Consider the following 12,687-nt stretch of genomic DNA (forward strand, 5'->3'; position numbering starts at 1 on the left):
CAGGCCAACAGAGACCCTGAGAGGGACCCAGCACAACTACCAGAGACTACAGCCTGGTTGTAAGAGATACAGGGTGATTTCTCTTAAGAAGGAATGAACCAATGTATTTTAAATTAAGAAATATTAAAGTCCAGCTTAGGTTGTTCTCTGGAACATCAGCTCCTGCTAGCTATCGTCCTTCAATAATACATGTCTACATGCAACCTATGTGGGTGCTTCTAAGGAAGAAATTGAGGCAGGTTCCCGTGAGGAGATGAGACAGGGAAAAGACAGAAAAACTGAGCAGAAGAGTAATAATATTCCTGGAAAACACCAAGAACAGACTGAATAAGCCCAAGCAACTTCAGAGACAGCAGGAATGAAAATTTGAGTGAAATGATTGAGCTCATATTATCCTGTATTATTATAGCATTTGTGTTACCTACATGTAAATTTATTTAAATTTGTTTGAATTTTCAGAAATGTTGAAACAATTGGACATTCACATTCAAAAAAAATAATCTAGACACAGACCTTACACTCTTCACAAAAATAACTCAAAGATGGGCCGTGTAAACCTAAATATAGAACTATTAAACTCCTACAAGGCAATATAAGAGAAAATCACATGACTTTGGATTTGTTGATGACTTTTTAGATACAACACCAAAGGTTGTCATGGGGTGTTTCTAAGCTTTTTGTTCCAAGAACTGAAACAAAGATGTCCCTTTGTTGGGACATCTGTACAGAGGTTGACGCCACCTTATATATTCCCTGTGGCTTAATCCTATGGTCTTATCTATAAAACAGATTTTGCCCAAGTGTTCTTAGATCTTAAAGGACTAAGATATTCCTAGAAAGATAAAAGTAGATGAATGAAGAAGCAGGTTTTTTAAACATTATGAAGATGAGAACTTTGGGAATAACTTGAATGGTCTGCAGCCATTTTTGTAAAATTACTCATTCTTATGTGATACAGGGTCATTTTTTTTTTCCAGAAAAGAATGGGGTGATCTTTTAGAATATCTTTCTTAAACATCTGACATGTAAGGTTTCTAAGAAAAGTCCCTTAATCTTTTCAAAATTGAGATATAATCCACATGTTATAAAACTTTTTTTAAAGTGTGCAATTCAGTGATTTTTTTTAACAAAGGCTTTAGAAAGCATGTTTATAGAAACTTGCTAAGGGCTTCCCTGGTGACACAAGAGGTTAAGCCTCAGCACTATGAAGCTATCCACAGCCACTGCAGAACCAGTTCCATCACCAGTCAAGGAGCTGACCCATATAGCAGACCTCTCTTATCTTGTCCACTGCTCCCCTTAGCAGTATATTTCAGTCAGTCCACCTGTTCTGTCCCCCACTCTGTCTGTGATGAAGCTCAAAGGAAAAGTTTGATTTTTGTTTGATAAATATGTTAAAAGCAAATTCAAATTTTAATTTCCAAAATTTAAAAGTAACTTACTCATTTCTCTCTAAAATTTTACTGTTCTTTGAAATATTCCACTACATTTGTTTTTGAAGCATGTTATTGGGCAGTGATTCATAATTACAACATTTTACTGTCAAGTATCTAAAACCATAAAATAATAAGATTGTGAGTCAAAAAATTTTTTCCTAAAATTTATATTGAAATAACCTCATGGAAGTATATCAAACAAGATTAAAAAATAGATTATTTGGTTAAAAGTATTAGAAGAGTGGTTTGTTCAGCTTCAATATCTTGACATATTTTATTAGTAGAAAAACATGAAACCTTATCTTAATTTCTTTTGAGATTTCTTAACATTTCCTCTTTAGCTTTTTTTTTAAAAAAGATTTATTTATTTATGCATACAGAGCTGGGGTGCAGGGGCAGTGAGAGGATTCACCAGAGACAGAGTGGGGAACAGAACAGGCCGACTGATGGAAATACACAGCTGTGGGGAGCAGCTGGCTGGTCAGGAGAGGTCTGCCATGCCATGTGGGTCAGCTCCCAGGGCGCAGCTGGAACTCATGCTGAGGTGGCTTTAGCTTCTTAGTGCTGTGTTGTAACCTGCTGCGCCACCAGGGAGGGCCCCCCTTTAGCTTTTACTAACTTTTTGTTAGTATCAGTTACTGATAAGTCCCTTTTATCATCCAAAATGACACTTGAGACCTTTGCCCAGAAAGAAAGGCTCTGGTGTTTGTTAATGAACACCCTTATTATTACAAGTTGGGTTTTCTGTTCATGTGAATTTTCAGCTATTGATTTCAACTGTAGTCCTTACTGTAAGTCCATTGATTAATTTTAGCTGGCTACTCATATTTTAAACCTTGTCTTTTTTGTTGTTGTTGTTCATAAATGGTGATTTAAAGTTTTGGCATTTGAGAATTTCAGTATCTGTACAAGATTTCTGTACTTCACTTGAATGTTGAAATTTAAAACCCTTGGTTAATCTTCAGAGGCATTTGAAGTGGCCCTATGCAGTTCTTCCCAACCTTTGTCCAGGACACACACATAACCCTCCCATAGTTGTACATAAGTCTATCTCATTGACTGTAGCTCTACTCATTTCTCCACCTAGGAAATGAAACTTTACAGTTATGACTTTCAATCCAAAAATAAATCTTTAGGAAATACTGGTACTTTTTATCAGCAACAAGTTACTGGGAAATTCTTACTGACAACACTATAAGAAGCCTCATGACTTCCAGAAAAAACACTACTCCAGGGCCTCTCCAGTGGTGCAGCAGGTTAAAGCACAGCACAAAGAAGCTAAAGCCACTTCAGCATGCGTTCAATCCGCAGCCCCAGAGGTGATCCACATGTCATGGCAGACCTCTCCTGGCACACCTGTTGCACCCCTCAGCAGTGTACTTCATCATTCGGCCTTTTCTGCTCCCCACTCTGTCTCTGGTGAATCCTCTCACCGCCCCTGCACCTCTGGCCTGTACCCCAGTTCTATATGCATAAATAAATAAATCTCTAAGAGAAAAAAAAAAACAAACACTACTATAGGGCCTCCCTGGTAGCACAATTGGTTAAGTCTCAGTACTATCAAGCTATCCATAGCCACTACCAGACCTCTCCCTTCTGGCCTACTGCTCCTTTCAGCAGTGTATTTCAGGCTATCTGTTCTGTTCCCCATGCTGTCTCTAGTGAATCCTCTCACCTCCACACCTCTGGCTTATACCCCAGATCTGGTATGCATATATAAATAAATCTTTAAAAAAAAAACCAAAATACTACTATAGTTGTTACTACAACCCACTGGGAAATAAAGACAGACCAAAGCAAAACAGAACACTATTCCTACTTCTATATTGGAGAATAACCCTTGTTAGGACCGAACATATTTTATTTATTTACATTTTTACAGATTTATTTATGTATACAAGAACTGGGGTACAATGCCAGAGGTGCGGGGTGAGAGAACTTACCAGAGACAGAGTGGGGAGCAGAACAGGCAGATCAAGTGAAGTACATTGCTGAGGGGAGCAGCTGGGCAGGTCAGGAGAGGTCTGTCACACCACGTGGGTCAACTCCCTGGCTGGGAATCCAACTAGTCCTGCAGTGGGATCACTTCATAATGCCGTGCTTTAACCTCTTGTGCCACGAGGGAGGGTCCTGGGGCAGAATTTAACCTCTATGCTTCAGTTCTCCTTTCATTCAAAATCAAGTCTACAAGTTTCATGCAAATATTAGTTAGAATTATATTGCTTTGAGAACTTCAATAAGGTAGGAGGGAGGGCCTGGCAAAGTAGGGTGGAAGTCAAATGTGGAAGGCCTGAAATCACAGGCTGAGGAGTTGGACCCTTATGCAATGGAGACCTGAAGATTATTGAACAGGGAAGTAGCAAAATCATTATATTCGTGACTTAGGAGAAAAATTGGAAGAATGTTTAGAATGGAGGAGAGTAGAGGTAAAACAGATAATCAGTTATAGAAGGAATAGGATTTGATTACTAAATGGTGTGAGGCGTGAGGAACCAAAGGAAGAATTTGAATAGGATTGTGAGGTTTCTGGCCTGAAGATCTGAACAAAAGCTTACTTTGTGTATGTGTATGTGTGTAATCGGTGAAGTGGGGAGGGGTTAAAAAATGCTTTTGTCTTGTTTGAAGAGCCTGTGTGATGCTATCCCTCTGGTCAGTTAGAGTAGGTCTGAGGAAATTCTTTCATATACAGGAAAAGAACAGCTCGTTTTTATAGTGCTCAATCATTAGCGTCCAAACCCGAGGTAGTTATTACCTTACCAGCAGTAAACGTTATAGTACAATCCCTGACTGCTGACTTTGTGAAGGCCCCTGGCTTCAACAACTCTTACCGGCAAAATATTAATTGTGATTAATTATCCTGTGGCACAATATAAAGACAAGGTGATTTATTGTGGTTCCCGGAGGGCGCTGTCTTGTTTTTTTTCACTGCAGCCCGAAGGAAGGAAAAGGAACTGGACAGCTCCCCGGAGGCCAGCAGCCTTTCCCCGGTCAAAGCGGGTCAGCTGCCAGCTGCCCTCGGCCATGTGGTCTGGGCCTTCCTGCCCTCTCTAAGTTGGGTGCCTCGACCTTGGTCTGCGAGCCCGCGATCCTCGCGCTTGCCGACCCAGGCCCTCCGAGCCGCGACGGGGCGGGGCGGGGCCGAGCCGAGCCGAGGCCCCGCCCACTCCCGCTACCACCTACTCCCTCCGGCCCGCGATGCAGTGCGCGCCTGCGCCGTCCCTCGCCTCCGAGCAGCCATGATGGTGGGTGTTCTCAGCGGCGCTGAGACCCGGGCGCGCGGTGGGGGCGGCGGGCGCGGGGCGGGCGCGGGGGCCGCGCTGGCCTGACACTAATGACTCCTTTCTTGTCTCCGCTACTCTACCCTCTTCCCTGGCATGCGGGTCGTCGCCGACCCCACAGGAAGGCCTGGACGACGGCCCCGACTTCCTCTCGGAGGAGGACCGCGGAGTAAGTTCTGCCGTCTTCTCGCTCGCGGTACCCACCCTGCCTCCGCCTCAACCCCCCGGAGTGTTACTGAGAGGGGTCCCCGAACGTGAGGCACCCCTCCCCGCTGTCTTCCTTTCGGTTTCCTCATAGCTCCGCGCCCCGCCCTCCTGCAGCCCTTCCTCCCTCGGGGCCGCTCTGTTCTGATTTCCCGGAGACCCGCGGCCGCTTTCTCGTCCCCAGCTCTATCTCAGGTGGACCTCCTCCCTCTCTGGAATCGGGGTACAGGAGGGGAAGTGGAGATGAGACAGGAGATGGACACCCCCCCCCCCACTACTCTACTTTGGGAGCTATAAAAACCTCTTCACGGGATCTTTCTGGCGACCCTCCCCAACCCCTCACCCCGCCGCAGTTTTCTCCCTGTGGACTTCTCGGACTCGCTCTAAAATAGATACAGTACAGGCGTGTACTATTCTTTTTACAAAGAATTTTACAGTTGCCGAATCTTAAATGCTTCTCCAGTACCGTACCAGATTTGCAAAGCGTTGGTAGCCCTCAGTACCTTTACTTAATGTCTAAAAACAGTCCTCTTGGAGAGTTCTCTTAGTGGTGTTTTGAGGCCAATAGCAACCCCTTCAGAAAGGGCTCCTACTCTCCCCATTTGCCTTGGCTGAAGGGGGTCATCTGTACAGTGCCTTGTTCAAGTGAGCACTTGAAAAATGTTGCTATATGGTTATTGCATCTCAGCAAACCTCCATGGTTCCTTCTCATTAACCAACCTGCGCTTTAGTTTTCCGTTTTGATTTTACTAGTTCATCTTGGATATGTGAGAGACATCTGTTTGTTGATTTTTGGCAGGATATTTTACAGTAATAGCTTAAAGGATATTACTGTTTTTTAATAAGAGATGAGATAGTAGTAACTAATGACCTGTATAAAGCTTTCAATGGTAAGAAAGATGCAGAGGGGGCTACATACTTTTCTTTTGTAAATGGTGTTATAATTCATTTCTCAGTTTACTCGAAAACATCATTTAGTACTTTAGGTTGGTGCAAAGTATAGTATTTCTGGTTGTATCTAAAAATTTTAATTTCTAATGAATTTTAAAACTGTGTAAATGTCCCTGATTCTACTTATATAAGATAGTGGAGTTGTGACCACTTACAAGTTGTATTTTGGATTTTAACATTGAGGAAACCAGTGTGAAATGAGACAGGTTGATTACAGCATAAGAAACTGGCTTTTAAATATTCAGCATAGGATCATCTTCTTTAGATGACAACTTTGTGTCTTTTTTTTTTTTTTCTGCTTACCAGGAAAAGAAAACACAGTTTGCTCTGTGTAAAATTTAACTGATGTTATCGGAATGATTAAGTATGTTGATGTGGAAAGTACAGTATTTTCTGATGAATATTTGTGCTCATGGCATTATGCCTTCGTAAGATTTTGTTTGGAACTGGAAGCATTAACTAGTGTATCAAAATCTTTCATATAGTACAAAATTAAAAGAAGAGGAAGAAAATGAGTATACCTGATCAGAAAGTCTTGCAGAATCTTGTAGATGAAAATTTTATTATGAAAATGGAAAAAATCATTACTGTGAGAGCAGTCGGAATGTCATGAGGAGTATGCACACATGTCCAGTTCTTGTTTTTCTCCTGTGGAACTAAGTGAATCATGGTAGTAATTATAGCTGGATATTATGTTGAACACTGTATCAGAATTATTTCACCAACACTTACCATCTTTGTGAAGATTTTTTTTTTAATTTTTTTATTATTTATTTATTTGTACAGAACTGGGGTACAGGCCAGAGATGCGGAGGGTGAGAGGAATTTACCAGAGACAGAGTGGGATACAACAGGCAGATCGACGAAGTACACTGCTGAGGGGAACAGCGGGCGGGTCAGGAGAGGTCTGCGTGCCATGTGGATCTCTTCTGGGCAGGCGGGGATCGAATTCATGCGGAAGTGACCTAAGCCTCTTTGTGCTGTGCTCCAACCCACCGCACCACCAGGGAGGGCCCTGTTTTTCGTTTTTTGATTAGCCAAATCTTTGCTCATTTCTTGCATTTGAAGTACTCCTCGATGACGATGACGTTGATGTCCTTGGCCTGAGATTCTTTGCCAAAGTCCTTAACTACCACACAACTATAGCCAACCACTTTACAGGGTTTCCCCTCTCTGTCAATTTTACAAAGGCCCACTCATTGGCCATTTTTTGTTGTTATCAACCTTAATCAAGTTGATTTGGTGTTCAGCACAGAGGTCCTATACCAACTTAACATACAGGGGCTCATCACAATTGGATGCAAGCACACAAGATGGGTTTGGCGCTTGTCTAAGGCTTTGGCAGCTTCACGAATTCCACGTGCTAGGCCATGGCGAATGAGGGCTGTCTTTAGCACCTCTTGCAAAGTGGTATTAGTGGCCATTACAACTCCAGCAGCAATGCCTTCCTCGGCCATGGCCATGGCGGTGGGTTACCGGTGGTGTCAAATATTGAATGCACCGTAGCCTCCATCTCCATGTGACTAGGCGGCAGGGAAAGAGCCTTGTGAAGCTTCTAATATCCCTCTTTATATATGAGAAATCTTAAATTCAGAAACTATCTCTGCTCAGATCAGAAAAGCAGTGAGAGAGGTGAACTTGAAAAATTTTTTGACATCAGGACGACTTCTTTTTTTTAAAGATATATCTATGCCTAAAAGAACTGGGGTACAGGCCCAGTGTGGGGGTGGGAGGATTACCAAACACCAGAACAGACAGATTGCCTCAAATAGACTGCTGAGGGAAGCTGCCCTTGGGACAGGAGAGGGCTGCTGCGCCATGTGGGTCACCTGCCTGACCAGGGATTGAATTTGTGCTGCAGTGACTGAAGATAACTTCATAGTGCTGTGCTTTAACCCATTATGCCACCAGGGAGGGCCCACGATCACATATTTCTTAAAGTGGCCTTGAAACATTTACATCAGAGGCACCAGGGACATTTGAAAGACAACATTTTCTGGGTCTACACACTAGTAGGTCAGTATCTCTTGAGGTGGAAGGACAGATAACTTTTAAACAAGTACCCAAGAAAAGCACTGATATTTGATTATAATGCACAAAGTTATCCTGTTGTTGATCATTTAAGGAACAAAACATTTAAATTGTTTCAATTTCCTTATATTTGTTCTGATAGAAATAGATTGCTTTTTTAGGTGTTGCACTTCTAGTTCAATTTATCTTTTTAGTCTAGATTTTCTTTTTCAGTTTTTTGAGAGAGTTTAGTTTATTTTAGATTATCTTGCTTAAATTTTTTTTTAGGCTTTCATTATAACTTTTTTTTTTTTTAAAGACTTATTTATTTGTACATACAGAACTGGGGTACAGGCCAGAGGCTCAGGGGCGGTGAGAGGCTTCACCAGAGACAGAGTGGGGAGCAGAACAGGCAGATCGATGAAGTACACTGCTGAGGGGAGCAGCGGGCGGGTCAGGAGAGGTCTGCCACACCATGTGGTCACCTCCGGGGCAGGCGGGATTTGAACTCATGCGGAAGTGGCTTTAGCTTCTCAGTGCAGTGCTTTAACCCGCTGAGCCACCAGGGAGGGCCTCATTATAACTTTTTTAAAATAATATAATAGTTTATTTTTACATCATTTTGTGCCTTCTTCCATCTCAGTTGGTGATGGGCTTCCCATCACCAAATCACCCTGTGCCATCACCATAGTCAGTGCACTTCTCTCGTTTAAACTTCTAAGAAAAGGTAGAAAACATGCAGGGCATATTTGATATGAATTGCAAATGCAAAAATAATACAGGCATTTCAAGCATGAAGTGAACAAAAAGTCAATATTTGAAAGTAAATTTTTAGCAACTTTTAATTTTCATTGTATTTGGAACAAAAGAGAATCTTGCAGTGTTAAGAAAATACTGTTTTGTAAGAAAACTTAAAAAGTAGTGTTTAATACACAGTATTCTTAAATACACAGTATTGGAAAGAAATACTACGTCATTTCACTCATTTGGATTAGAAAGAAACAACCAAAAAAAAAAACAGATGAAACTAACCCAAAAACAAACCCTAGAAATCTGACTCTAGAATTAAAAATAGCAGAGGGGGAGGTTAAAGGGAGGAGAGCAAAGGGAGGAAGGGGCCCAGTGGACAGTGGAGTACTATGAGTGCTTTGGTGGTAGGTGTGGTGTGGTAGGTGTGGTGTGGTGTGGTAGGTGTGGTGTGGTGTGGTTGGTGTGGTGTGGTAACATTCATCTGAAGAGGTGTAACCTACATCCCTAAATTATATACACTATTAAAAACCAAGGTTACTGCAATAAAAAGTAATACACTTAAAAAAAATACTTAGTATTGAAAATTATTGGCCACTTTTTAAAAAAGATTTATTTATGCATATATAGCTGGGGTACAGGCCAGAGGTGCAGGGGTAGTGAGAGGATTCACCAGAGACAGAGTGGGGAGCACAACAGGCAGATTGACAAAGTACACTGCTGAGAGGAGCAGCTGGGGGGAGGTAGGGGAGGTCTGCCACACCATATGGGTTACCCTCCTGGCCAGAGATCAAACTCCAGTTCATGAGATTGTGACTAGCTTTGTAGTGCTGTGCTTTAACTTGTTGCATTACCAGGGAGGGGTCCACTTTTTGATCTTTCAGCCACATCTCTGCATAATAGAGTATTTTTCCCTCACATTAAGGGCAGTAAAGTAGTATTTAGTAAACAAATGAACCCTTTGAACTGTAGTTCTGATGTGCTTGTTAAATAAAGAGCAGTGGGTAGCTGCATAATGCCATAATTCTCTTAAGCATTTGATTTGAATTTTAAATAATGTTTCTTTTCAAAATTACTTCAGGTGGAGTAACTGCACCTTTCTTGGATTTCTAGTCTTTTGTGTTCCTTATCTTCATTAATGTCATCATTTTACAGTCATGTTGCCAAGAAACTTCTGAATCATATTCTTCATCTCCATATCTGAACAGTCGCAGAGTTAGTTAATTTCACTTCAGAAATATTTATCTCATCTTTCGTTTGCTATCTCTTGCCTGGATTGTGGCAGTACTAGTTACTGATCTCTAAATCTAGTCTTTCTACTCTACAGTACAACCTTCACTTTACTTCTGGTTACTTACGTTAATGGCTAAATCATATTATTTCCATTAGACAAAAAGTTTACTTGGCCCCTGTTACTTTAACAGTGAGGTCCAAGGCTAGCATTTAACACCTTTCATAACCTTTCAGGCTGGCTCTTCTTCTGAATATGCCCCCCTCTCAGCATATTCTGTAGATAGTTTTCTTGTCATTGCCCAAATATCTTTGTACTTTAATGACTGCATTATGCGTTTTTTAGAGTTCCTTTTTTCCCAAAGAAATTTGACTTCAAGAGTTGGCCCAGATATTTGCGCTTTCATTTGAACTTACTCAGCATTTATTAATGGTTATTTCAGATAAAAATACAGCATAGATTGCACTGGTAGAGAATAAAATGAATGTTGACAGAAGAATGAGGTCCTTGCTTGAGACCCTTACAATTTGGGGTATTTACAATAAAGTGCCATGGGACAACCAAAGAGAGAATGGTTTAACTGTGGGAAACCAATGGTCTCCCCGTTCGTGGAATAATGTCAACAACAGCTATATACTGAACTTGCTCTTACTGAATGCCAGGGACTTTACATATACCAAATCAATTCTCAAATCCCTGTAAGGTATATGCTACTGTTACTCCTACTTACAAGGAGTATAGGTTCACAGAGATTTAATAACCTGTCCATGGTCATATAGCCAGTATAAGTTGGATGCAAACTGGCTAGTCTCGCTCTTGGTCCTAGTCTCTAACCATTATGCTGTCCTCTAAATCAGATAAGTTTTGCATGTTGAGAGAATTTTGTAGGCTCTTAGGGAAGAGGAAGGCTTGCTAACAGGGGCTCGATAGCATATGTTGATAAATTCACCTGAAGCATTTGTTTTTACAGGAAGCCTAGGTTGCAAAGGTAGATATAGATAGTACAGGTAGAGTATAAGTCACATAATAATAAACGACTCTGGGCTAAGGGAAGTCTTGAGGGATTTTAAGCTGGGAAAAACATATGCCTGCCCAGAAGAAAATAGCATTGTAGATTACTCTGATGGGGAGTGCACAATTGTTTAGGTCTTTAGAGTATACAGATTGAATAGGCACATGGATAGAGCAAAGAAGAAGAAAATGGACAGTTAGCAGGGGAGGCAAGGAAAGTTGGAAGGTAGATAAGAAGTTTGGTTAGATATATTAGACTTGAAGTACTTTTGAGGCTTCTAATCCCTGCCAAAAGAGATTGTAAGGTTTGTAAGAGTGAGTATTAAGTCTTTCACAGCTCTATTCCTAGAAATTAGGACTGTCACTGGCACACTGAGGGTATTCAGTTGAATAAGTGAATACATCCAAGTAAATAATTTAGTTAGTAACTTGAAATTCTAATTAGGAACTTAGAATAAGTTTAGACTTGTTAGTCAGGTGGCTGTATTGCTAAGGCTGAGTGGGGAAAACAATATTTAAAGAACAAGGAGAAGAAAACAAATTGATGGGCCTGAGAAGGATAGGAGGAGAAAGCTAAATCTCCAAAAGTTTTAAACTTTTAAAGAATAAATGATTAGAATGATCACCAAGGCAAAATACTGCAGAAAAGCCAGGAATACTGTAAAGTTTTGTATTAGGAAATTAGGTAATTGATCTGTGAAGGCTTTGTGAGACCAAGGCCAACTTGACTAGAAGAGCAGAATATGAGGACAGAAAGATCACATGTTCAGAAGAACAGCTTAGCTCTCCACAAGACACCACTCTGATGAGAATGTGGAGAAATGGTGAAGCTGAAGTTTTATTTGTAGAAAGATTTATTGATTGCTCTTAAGGAAAAACAGCTGCTGGTGTACATTTCTCTGTCATGTGGTCACTTGTTGAGACTGGGGAGTGGAAACGTGATAGAGGTTTGAGGTACAAGTCAGGACCAGAAGGTTGCTGAGCAGATCTGCTCAGGACTGTTGAGTGGTTTTAAGAGTCTAATGCTGTTTGGAGACAGTTTCTAGTGGACTGTTATAAAAAGTTGTGACTTTTCTCTAGCCACACTGACCTCCTAAGAAAACAGAGAGGGCACTCCCTGGCGGTGGAGCGGGTTAAAGCACAGCACTATGAAGCTATCTGCAGCTGCCGCAGCATGAGTTCATTCCTGGCAGGGAGGTGACCCACATGGTGTGACAGACCTCCTGACACGCCTGCTGCTCCCCTCAGCAGTGTGTTTCAGTAGATCTGCCTATTCTGCTCCCCACTCTGCCTCTGGTGAATCCTCTCACGCCTTGCATCACTGGCCTATACCCGTGGACCCTAGTCCTTGTATGCATAATAAATAAATAAATAAAAGATGGTTGAATTGATGATAAATGTGGGAATTTGTAAGCCAGGTATGGCAAACAGCATTGGGAAGGAGCAAGACCATCAAGAAAAGGTATTGAAGTGATTTACTACCATAGTAATGTTTTGTTGCTTGTGTGTACATGAAAAGAAATTTTGGTTGCATTGTCAGTTTCCAAAAAAATGTATAATCAACCACTGATTGACTGGGTCCACAGGACATACAGTAATCATGGAAATAATGTGTTATAGGACTCTCTGAGTGAAAAAGGTGTAAAATTTGATTTGAATTTAGGATTTTTTATTTTTTACATTTTAAAAAAGATAGGTTTATTAGGAAAAGGAGAAAATACCTGCATAGTCACAGGTGGATAGCAGAGCTCAAATTTAGGATCTTAATGGAATTTATCTGTCTCATGGGATTTTTTTCACTGACTCTCCTATAAATACC

The 12,687-nt window shown here is 41.2% G+C and overlaps 1 protein-coding gene and 1 pseudogene across 1 annotated transcript in view; one reads left to right on the forward strand and one right to left on the reverse strand.

The window, feature by feature from the left end:
* Nucleotides 1-4,626: 4,626 nt before the first annotated feature.
* SNX6 (sorting nexin 6) overlaps nucleotides 4,627-12,687 on the forward strand; it is a 42,313-nt gene continuing 34,252 nt past the window's right edge. The window contains exons 1-2 of the mRNA XM_004681947.2: nucleotides 4,627-4,678; nucleotides 4,836-4,883. Of these exons, the coding sequence (XP_004682004.1) occupies nucleotides 4,673-4,678; nucleotides 4,836-4,883 (54 nt within the window). The 5' untranslated portion in view covers nucleotides 4,627-4,672. The remainder of the gene's footprint in view (nucleotides 4,679-4,835; nucleotides 4,884-12,687) is intronic.
* Nucleotides 6,919-7,326, reverse strand: LOC101626167 (annotated as a pseudogene).

This window comes from Condylura cristata, unplaced genomic scaffold (genome assembly GCF_000260355.1).
Source record: "Condylura cristata isolate star-nosed mole 26May11 unplaced genomic scaffold, ConCri1.0 scaffold00013, whole genome shotgun sequence".
NCBI classification, from domain to species: Eukaryota; Metazoa; Chordata; class Mammalia; order Eulipotyphla; family Talpidae; genus Condylura; species Condylura cristata.